General features: G+C 39.4%; 1 protein-coding gene and 1 long non-coding RNA gene across 2 annotated transcripts in view; both read right to left on the reverse strand.

Moving 5' to 3' along the window:
- The window catches only part of LOC104953672 (vam6/Vps39-like protein), a 19,725-nt gene extending 14,933 nt beyond the window's left edge, over positions 1 to 4,792 (reverse strand). The window contains exons 1-5 of the mRNA XM_010780643.1: positions 4,243 to 4,792; positions 2,556 to 2,621; positions 2,401 to 2,465; positions 1,763 to 1,805; positions 1,517 to 1,611 (exon numbers count right to left, since the gene is read on the reverse strand). Coding sequence (XP_010778945.1) covers positions 1,517 to 1,611; positions 1,763 to 1,805; positions 2,401 to 2,465; positions 2,556 to 2,621; positions 4,243 to 4,315 — 342 coding nt within the window. The 5' untranslated portion in view covers positions 4,316 to 4,792. The remainder of the gene's footprint in view (positions 1 to 1,516; positions 1,612 to 1,762; positions 1,806 to 2,400; positions 2,466 to 2,555; positions 2,622 to 4,242) is intronic.
- A 362-nt stretch (positions 4,793 to 5,154) lies between these two features.
- LOC104953669 (uncharacterized) lies at positions 5,155 to 9,302 on the reverse strand. The gene is made up of 4 exons (XR_799250.1): positions 9,208 to 9,302; positions 8,930 to 8,982; positions 7,181 to 7,211; positions 5,155 to 7,039 (listed from the first exon to the last, which is right to left on the reverse strand). It is a non-coding gene; the product is annotated as an uncharacterized lncRNA (long non-coding RNA).
- Positions 9,303 to 10,562: the final 1,260 nt, after the last annotated feature.

Below are 10,562 nucleotides of genomic sequence, written 5' to 3' on the forward strand. Positions count from 1 at the left end.
GGTACCACTAGCACCCCACCCCCCAGTGCGTCACAGTTTCTCCGCTGCGAGGCACCATTAGCACCCCTCCCCCCCAGTGCGTCACAGTTTCTCCGCTGCGAGGCACCACTAGCAGCCCCCCCCGCACCCCCAACTCTGACTGACTCCCCGCGTCCCTGAAAGGACTGCTAAAACATTCAAACGATGGATGACGTATCTTTGTCTTTCCACACCACTGAGACACCCCTTCTAAAGACTGAAATACAAAATGAGTGCCAGGTCACAATCAGCAGTCAAATGAATACTGTAATAAGTAATATATACCACACGTAAATTGCAGTCAATTGGTCTAGAAATGCAAAACAACTGGTCATAAAACATCTTCACATCAGGAGACCGATTCATCTGACTTTTCTTTTTAACAGTCCAATAACTTATAGCTGTAGGATTGTAGTCCTGCACAAGTAAAGCATTATCTCAGTATAACAACTCTAAATAGCAGGCAGTACACAAGCATGAATATAATAGCAGCACTGTAGTGTAACATTACTGCAGGCGTAATGTATGAACGCTGCAAATACAGATGACTTATCCTGCATTCCACTTTCAACATTATGTCACTCGCTCTGATTTTAAATGCAATATCTTTTTTCTTTTTATGTCTTAAAGAGGACCTATCATGGAAAATGCACTTTTTGATGTCTTTTATACATAAATATGTGACCCCGGTAGGGCAGCTCAATTAATCGTATTTTAATTACGATTATGGCTTGCAACGATTACGAAAACAACGTGATCGAAATAAAAACGATTATTTTTTTATTATTACTTTTTTTTATTTTTTTAGTTGAGTTATACTTAAAGTTCAGGGTAATCAACTGTTAAAAACATACTGTTCACATTTTTTTTCTCCAATAAATTGATGTTTTCAAAGTAAATGGATAATCGTTTTTAATAATCGTGATATCAATTATTGACCCAAATAATCGAGATTATGATTTTTGCCATAATCGAGCAGCCCTAGTCCCCGGTGTGTCAGGGAACTCACAAAGTGTCAGAAATCTAAACCCTCTCTTTTCCTCCGTACCGAAATCTCTAAAAACGGGGGAACAACGGAGCTGATCCAGATTTGCGTCCGATATGACGTCAATCACATCAATTTAACTGTATCTGCTGGTAGAACTCTGAGCAGGCATTAACTACCCCTCCTCTTTTAGTTGTTTTCAATCTAAGGACCCAAAATCAGCGTTTCTCTAACAGCTGAAACAGAGGGATATGAGGGAAGTCTAAAATGCAAGATCTGTTTGGTATTTTGAGCAAAACACTTCGTAGACATGTTTTTTATATATTTGTAAAATCTGAGACGCATAATATACGGCTAAAAATAGTATGATAGGAGACCTTTAAGTATATCAAATGTTATATTGTTGGAGGAGCCTGGGGTTTAAGATGTTCCCGTGCAAACAAATCAGCTGTATTTTTTGTGCATTTGACAATAAAGCCTTTGAATCTTGAAAACAGGGGGACTGTAACTGACCTGCAGGTCACAGGCGAACAGCGTCGCTCCTTTGGCTTTGGACAGCACGGTGATCTGCTGGAAGGTCAGGAGGTCATGGACGTGGATGTTGTTCTCTGCAGGAGAAAGGGATTTGATCAGTTAAGAGAATGAAGATTAACGCTTTGCTTTTACACAAAAAGGTTGCAGTTTCAATGCTGTGAAGGTTTAATAATGAATAGATATTAAACTAACTAGTATTATGTTATAATAAGGAGAGAAACTCACCTAGAAGGCTGACAAGAATGTTGTACTTTGAGACAACGTAAAGCTGTAGAAAAAGTAAGAAAAACATAAATTACAAAGAGGTAACAAACACACTACAGCCAAGTCGTTTAACCCACTTCTCTGTGAGCGTGAGAAGTCTTAACTTTACTTTTCAATATATCATTCAAGAACTTTATGATAATTATTCAAACACAATATAATTGCGGTTGTGTGAGACCAACATAAATAGTGCTTTGATTTAAAACAATCACACATGTTTACAAAGACTAAATAAGGCATAAATGAGTAAATATGAGCAATAATTGTATAAAATCTAAGCAATACAAGCACAAAATGAGAACTATCAAGTACAATACAAATGTGAAGGTTAATCTGAGAGATCACAATCACATCAGCCCTGTTTGGAATCCAGGTGTGTTGTATTTCCAGATGAATACCAGGAGAGGGAGTAGGCCACTGGCACGTTTATTATCAGACATGTTAATATTGAATTACTAATCAGGGGACAGCACAGTAAGCACTCCTAAAAACCTGAAAGTATTTGGTTTGTGACTACCCTCCCCAGATCTTAAATGCTTATTCATCATTGATGTTTTTTGATCTAGGCAGTAATAGTCTAACCATGCAGTCTTATCTACCTGCTGAATCTTCTTTGAGAAGTTCTTATTGGATTTTTCCAGTGTCACCTCAAAGCGGTTGGTGCCTAAGGGGAAAGAGACACATCAAAAATGACTTATTTGAAGCAGGCAACATTACGTGGAGGTCACCACACATCTCTTTGGGCTCTTCTCACCTGCATCCTTCTTTATTCGGTAGAGAAGGAGATGCCCTGGCTTTGTTCCCACGAGCAGCCAGTCCTCTGTGGGAAGAGAAACTCAACAATCAGGGTCTGGCAGTAAGAAGGATGCTGTCAGTCAACTCAGACATGTTATGCTATCAAACCAGAAACATTGTCAGACACAATGCAACCCTTTTTATCATAAACCCACACCCAAACATTCAGGCTGCTTTAAAGACCTTCTGCAACCAACACCATCACTTATCTGAATCTACTGTCATGCATGTATTACTAAGTACTTCTGAGTATCATATTGATGGGAGGTGTTAAAGCAATGATGGTATTAAAACTTAATACAGTGTAATTCTAATGAAATGTAACTGCTGTAACTTGGATAACAGATGTGTTTGGAAGGGGGTTTTATGACACTACAGGAAGAGAGGATGAGTGGAAGGAATTTGCTATAGGGGTTAACTGTATATCCCATTGTTCTTTGTAGGGTGTGAGTTGTTGAATAGAGTACTGTGCCATGGGGCGACCACCTGGCATCATATGATGTTGATTAACATGTAAATAAGCTTTGATGTCTTCCTATAAGAAGAGTCTGTTTCACACAGAACAGGACGCACTCAGAACGAGTCGTCATGCATTAAAACGAAGATCTCAAAATACTTTATATCGATATTGTGTTTCTTTGCATAACTCATCATTCTCTCTAGAAAGCAGCTGATTTTAAGTTGCTACGACAGATGACATGCCAGGGACAGAAGAGACGCCACTGCCATTTGGTCAGTAAGATTTGAAGATGCATAGGTGCTGGAAGTACATTGAATCAAGTATTTCACTTAATTGCAATTTTTAGGTACTTTTGTATTTTTCTTTTAATGCTACATTCTACTTATACTTCACTAGAATTCAAATCTATTGTTTCTGCTTTTTACCTCACTACATTTATTCTTTAATCTGAACCTAAAAAGTAACTAGTAACTCAAAGTTGTCAAGTTTGTCCTGCAGTGGCTCAGTCAGTAGGGGCTTGGACTGTGAGCTGTAGGGTCGCCGGTTCAAGTCCCCGACCAGACCTAAAATATGGAGTGTGGACTGCTACTTGGAGAGGTCCCAGTTCACCTCCTGCCCTGGTGCCCTTGAGCAAGGTACTGGACATCCCCCCACTCCCATTGCTCCCCGGTCGCTGTACAATAGCTGCCCACTGCTCCTAGTACTAGACCCCTGGTACTAGGATGGGTTAAAAGCAGATAACAAAATTTCACTGTGTGTGCTTTGTGTGACCATTAAAGAGGGTTTCATCCCTCCGATTGTCTCTCGATATATAGGACATAAAACAGATACAATTGTGCAAGAGAATGTTTTGAGATGTGCAAGTAAATACAAATAGTGCAAGAAGAGTCTATATACAAGCACATGGAATATGATGTATAGATGGAGTGGGGTAAAAAGTACAATATTGGCTTCTAAAATGTAGTGGAATATAAGTGTAAAGAAGCATCAACTGAAAATACTCCGGTAAAGTACGAGTACCTCACAATTGTACTTAAGTAAAGCACTTGAGTAAATGTACTTAGTTAATTTACACCACTGGAGTAATCTGAATCACCTGAGACAGCAGCTCAGACGTCCACTTCAATGTCAAACAATACATTAAAAAAGCAGCTCTTTGGGATACTTAGAAGTGTCAACAACTCACCCCAGGCTGCCAGACAGTCAATCTGAAGAGGAAGCTTCTCCAATATAGGCACTGGTTCATATGCGTCATGCATTTTGAATATATATATTCAATTACACACCGCTCGGATGGATCGATCCCAAACAGATTGGATGTCTGTCGGGACAAAAGCTGACCGACGGACCAACGGTTAGTCTGTCAGGGTGGGACAACTTTATGTGTCGCCATTAACCGACAGAGTAGCTCAATAGTGTCGACAGGGAATGAGGAAATCTGGTGTCTGTAATGCTAAGCGGTTAACTAGCTCTCCGACCAAAACAACAGCTGATCGTTAGCATGCTAGCATTAAAAGTTAGCAAGCTACCTAGCTAAACATTGTCCTCTCTTATTCCATGGTAACTGAAACCGCCACAAAATGGCCCCGTTCATAAATCGATAAAAGACAAACACAGCGTTTGGTTGAGTTATTATAAATAGTTAACGAGGTTTTAGCGATAGCCGTTAGTGTTTGTTAGCCATGCTAGCTTCTCCTTATTTCCTCCAGTTGTGTTGACGACGGCTGCGCGAGGGAATGAGGTTTGACAGGCACGTGACAGAAGTCATCGCACTCACGAGGAACGCATTAAAGGTGCAGTGACATAAATAATGCACTTGCAATTCTCGCGAGATTTTATTCATTGAGATTTTTGTATGTACTTTACTGTTAAAAAAGCTCTTTTTTTCTTTCAATAAAAAGGTGCAAAAATGAACAGCTGTTTAATTCATTTTGACATAATTATATATTAACATATTTCGTTTTTTACACAAAATGTCTTCTTTCAAGAGTTATTTAATAGGCTACTAATAAAAGGATACATGTATACTTACAGAAATGATTGTACAGTAAAATCAAAAAAGGAGTGCACATGTTAAAAATGTAAACAAAAACTGCCATTGTGTTATAATATAAATTTTATTTGCAGGACACACGCAAAAAGCCATACAATATCATCAGCTTTACATTACTACGCAGACTCACATCCAGAAATTGGTTTCTCTCTAAAATAAAAATAAATCCTCAACAAGAGTTGGACAAATATATAAAAAAAAGAGACATTAATTAAGAGTTTTAAAACATACACACATACTGTACTGCAGTAGTTTTAACAAGGACGGGCATATCATTCTGCCACAGAAAGGCAGGATTATTGGGAGTGTAAATGGGATTGATGGGTGAAATGGAAATGATTAATTTAGCATGTACAGATTTTTTCATTTTAATCTACACTGTGCAACTGAATTAGGGTGGGAAAACTCTGAGAAAGGATTACATACATACAGTAAATCATTTAAATGTAGGCCGACACCACATCTGTGAGGCTTAGTAGTGTATTCTGTGATACAGTAGCTAAAATAAATGGTGAAATTAAGTAGACATAAATCACAGCTATTAATGGAGATGCTATAAAAGCTTGATTTTTAAAGAGATAGAAATAAACATCCTTAATTTTAGACCTCTTATCCTTGAAAGCGGGTCTTTTTTCATACATTTTCTCCACTCTGAGGACCAAGCAGTCTTTCATTTGTCAGTAAAAGCTCTAAAATCGCTATCATTAGACTCTTATTTCCAGTAGCTTGAAATGTACCGTGTTGAAGTGACAATCTGAACGCTTCTGATGACAATCTGAACGCTTCTGATGACAATCTGAACGCCTCTGATGACAATCTGAACGCCTCTGATGACAATCTGAACGCCTCTGATGACAATCTGAATGCCTCTGATGACACTGTGTTTATATATATTACATTCTCCCAGAACAGATAACAGTGTGTTGTAGTTAACACACACATGTACATCTTACGGTGATATGCTTCAAGTTTCAATACACACTGATGCAGCCGTGTTCACAAATTATAAAAGTAAGTCCTGTATTTCTATATTTAAATTAATCATTGAGCCAGATAACAGTGTTAGTCGTGTGTTAACAAAACGATATACACATATGATTTGTTGAAGAAGCTATAAGGAATTAGCTTATGAAATAATACATTTTTGTTATCTGGTTAAATGGCTAATCACACCATATCTATTATGTGACCCATTTTACATGTAAAACATTTTTTTACATTTCTAGTCTTTTACAGCACATTACCAACGATAAGTTCAAGTATCAGACGCTGTGTAAATATCACCTCATTATGAACAATAACTTTCCGTTTTCAGCGTGTGTTTTAAGCTCCATCTGTCAAATTATCAGATATATCTGGCTGGATAAAACTGCCCAATTATCAACATGTACCTGAACGGATCTGAAATCAGTCGTTGCAGTCCTACACATTTGACAGATCAGGCGCTAGGATCACTTGGATTGAATTGGGTCATTTCTTTTATGTGAAATATTGTTTTAGTCTAATTCCAATGCACTTTTAAATTGTGTAAAATGCACGTATTCTGTTGAATTTTGACCTATTTTGTGACATTGAAAGCGTCTTCCAAAACAAATAATATATTTATCAAAGTGCTCTTGCATCAGTGTCCCCTCCCTCCTGAAAACCAACCCCTCCAAACTACATGTTGCGCAGTAAAGATCTTAATATGAAACACTATTCTCGGTGCTTATTACAGTGCGACACAATACCTGTGAAATAAAACCAGAAACGTAAAGTGTCTGGAGAAGAGAAAGGTTGGCTTTGCCCACATTTTTTTTGGTAATCAGATCACTGAGAACGCATTCATTGCTGCCTCAGTGAAATCGCTTTCTTTCCAATACATCACATCCTCTCCTCACGACGACTTCTACTCCATTTTGGATCGCTCCAACTTGGTTTTCAGAATCTCCTGGAGAAAGACAACACACGTTAGTACTCAGAGTGATGTGATTGTGGAATGAAAGCACAGTAAAGGCCATTACTGGAGTTTAATGTTATAATGAGATTGGGATCATGGGATATGCTCGGGGGAAATACAAAGAGTCTTTACCTCTTCCTCATCCAGCATTACAGGGAGAGCTCTGTATGGAGAGGGGAACAGAGAGGGAGGAAGTGAATGCACTCATACAGTCTGCATTTTAATCAGAGTCAGATTATAATAATGCATTTATTTTATATAGGCGCCTTTCAAGGCTCTCAAGGTCGCCGTACAAACACATAAAAAACAAGATATACATAACACCAGCATAAGAGCCATAAACAAGACAATGCAGTATATAAATCAATCAAATAAATAAAACAGAGGATGTGGGATGGATAATGATCAGGGTGGATATGCGAGTGTGAAGAAATGTGTTTTGAAAATGGGGAGAGAGTCAGTGTTGCGGATGTCAGGTGGGAGAGAGGTCAAGAGGCGGGGTGCAGAGCGGCTGAAGGCTCTAGACCCCATGGTGGTTAGGCGGGGTGCAGAGCGGCTGAAGGCTCTAGACCCCATGGTGGTTAGGGGGGGTGCAGAGCGGCTGAAGGCTCTAGACCCCATGGTGGTTAGGTGGGGTGCAGAGCGGCTGAAGGCTCTAGACCCCATGGTGGTTAGGGGGGGTGCAGAGTGAGCTGAAGGCTCTAGACCCCATGGTGGTTAGGGGGGGTGCAGAGCGGCTGAAGGCTCTAGACCCCATGGTGGTTAGGTGGGGTGCAGACCGGCTGAAGGCTCTAGACCCCATGGTGGTTAGGGGGGGTGCAGAGCGGCTGAAGGCTCTAGACCCCATGGTGGTTAGGGGGGGGGCAGAGCGGCTGAAGGCTCTAGACCCCATGGTGGTTAGGCGGGGGGCAAAAGAGTTACTTAGGCGGGGTGCAGAGCGGCTGAAGGCTCTAGACCCCATGGTGGTTAGGCGGGGTGCAGAGCGGCTGAAGGCTCTAGACCCCATGGTGGTTAGGGGGGGTGCAGAGCGGCTGAAGGCTCTAGACCCCATGGTGGTTAGGCGGGGTGCAGAGCGGCTGAAGGCTCTAGACCCCATGGTGGTTAGGCGGGGTGCAGAGCGGCTGAAGGCTCTAGACCCCATGGTGGTTAGGCGGGGTGCAGAGCGGCTGAAGGCTCTAGACCCCATGGTGGTTAGGCGGAAGGGCGGTGCAGTGAGGTGGAGGGAAGGATGGGTGTGTTGATGTGCAGGAGTGATGTGGTTAATGGAGGGGGTTCTGGTGGTGATGCGGGCGGCAGAGTTCTGGACCAGTTATTTATCTCGGGGGGGATTGGGTTTTGTGACAGTTGTTCTTTTTGAGAATACAATTTTTTTTTTAAAAGGTACAAAAAAAATAAAAAATAGAAGGGTTCTGTGTCTTGTTTATACATGAATTACAAATAAACATTAGACGTTACGTTTAAATCTCCAATAAAAGCTCAAATAAAATAGAATAAAGATATTTATCTAACATACGGTCAATCTAAATGTCCTGTAGAAAGGAAGGGAGAATATAGATAGAAGTATAAATAAAATGTCCAATAAAAGATCAAATAAATACAATATTTTGTATTAAAAAATGTGAAGATTCAGTAACACATCAACAATTTTTTTTACCTACATTTAATTGATTTAGCTAACTTATTATTAACTTATGGAGGCAATATACCTCTAGTCTGTATGTGGCCCTCATTGAAAAAAGTGTGTGACTTACATAAACTGAACGTGACATAATATTAAGGATTTCAGTTTTAATCCGATACCTTATTCTCTCAAAATCCAGCTCGCATAATATATCCATTTCCTTGACTCAATGTTTTAAATTTAAAATTGACAATACTTACACATCAATGACAGATGTAGGAATGTTTTCCTCAACCCATTTTAGGTCTTCATCCTGTTAAGAATTAAGAAACGTAACATTATTAAGCTATAGATGGAGAGATAACATAACAGAAAATAAGCTATACATTAAAAAGTGTGTAAAAAAACATTAATTCAAAACACAAACAAACAGTCAAACATTTCACAGGAGCTGAGCAAACACATTATCATATAACACAGTGTTAGTTTAGAGTGTAAATCAAATAATTAACATGTGGACAGATGATATTAAACCCACCTCTTTACTCAATAGTTTCTGGGAGCCATTCGAGTCCGGCTTGGAGCCCCTCATCTTCATTCCCTCTAAGAAAAGAAAGGAAAAGCCAATTGAAATCAGTGGTAATTTTGGCAGCTATTTTAGTTTTAGTCTTAAGCTGCAGCCACACGAGAAGGTAACGGTGGTATCCGCTACAGTTCTCTATCACAGGGGTTCCCAAAGTGGGGGTGATTACAAAATAAAAATTTAAAATTTAAAAAAAAAAAAAGATTAAAAAAAATGTATTAATTTTTTTTATAATTTAATTTTTTTTTTTATATTAATAATAACGTTTGCATAGACATTTTCAGGGGCGGACTAGCCATCTGTATAATTTCTCCGCAACGAGGCTCCCCCTTTGACAATCCACTAGCGCAGTGTTTTTCTGAAACTGAAATTAATTCACTAGCACCCCAGATAGATACCCACAATACATTAACATAACCAGGTTACTCAAATGTCCTTTCATGTATTACCTGATTATACCAGAAACAATCAGCTTTCCACATGGCTTCAGCAGCACTGAGTTACACAATCTAATAACCTCAGGCGACATTTATAAGATGATCTTCTACAGCAGACGTGGATTATTTGCAGATCAGTGGGTTTGTCACAGAGTATAAAAATGCATCAAAGCCGTGCAGTGTCACAAATCTACTGGAAAACATGGCTGGCACGCTCACAGAGCTCCATCAGAACTGAACAGAAAAACACTTTATAATTCTCAAATAATGAGCATTTCAACAACATCGAAAAGAGTGTGACTTTCCACATTAAGCGTGTTAGTGTGACGAACCTCCCTGCAGCCTTTATGACACAATTATCAACACTACACTGATTAAGCACTGAGTTATAGATCAAAAACATTTACTTAACAAAACATGGCTTTTTGCAAATTAAACTTGATGAAAGCTATATTTACATACCAGGGTATATGCAGGAATCCTGAAGTCAGATGTAATACCTTTTAAGACCTTTTTTAAGTCCCTTTCCATACATTTTAAGACCTCATCTCCACTTCGAGTTACATTGGCGACACACTTTACCTCACATTCACTATATACAGTATTGATTGTCCTTCCTCCTTATCTTCCAACCATTTGGACGCAGACTTGCATTTCCCCATAACGATGTTGTTTAACAACCGGCGTAAACGGACCTTCGCGCGCTATCAAGCAGTGAGCGTGCGATGTCCTGTTCAGATGACGTCAAATCTAACGGGATGCCATAAATAAACTACACAGAATCACACTACACACCTACGCAATGATTACATTCAGGCAGACTGTAGAATACAACCTCTTTGGACAATTTATATACTTATTGATACAAGCTAC

Source organism: Notothenia coriiceps, unplaced genomic scaffold (assembly GCF_000735185.1).
Source record: "Notothenia coriiceps isolate Sejong01 unplaced genomic scaffold, NC01 NC01_scaffold00022089, whole genome shotgun sequence".
In the NCBI taxonomy this organism is placed as follows: Eukaryota; Metazoa; Chordata; class Actinopteri; order Perciformes; family Nototheniidae; genus Notothenia; species Notothenia coriiceps.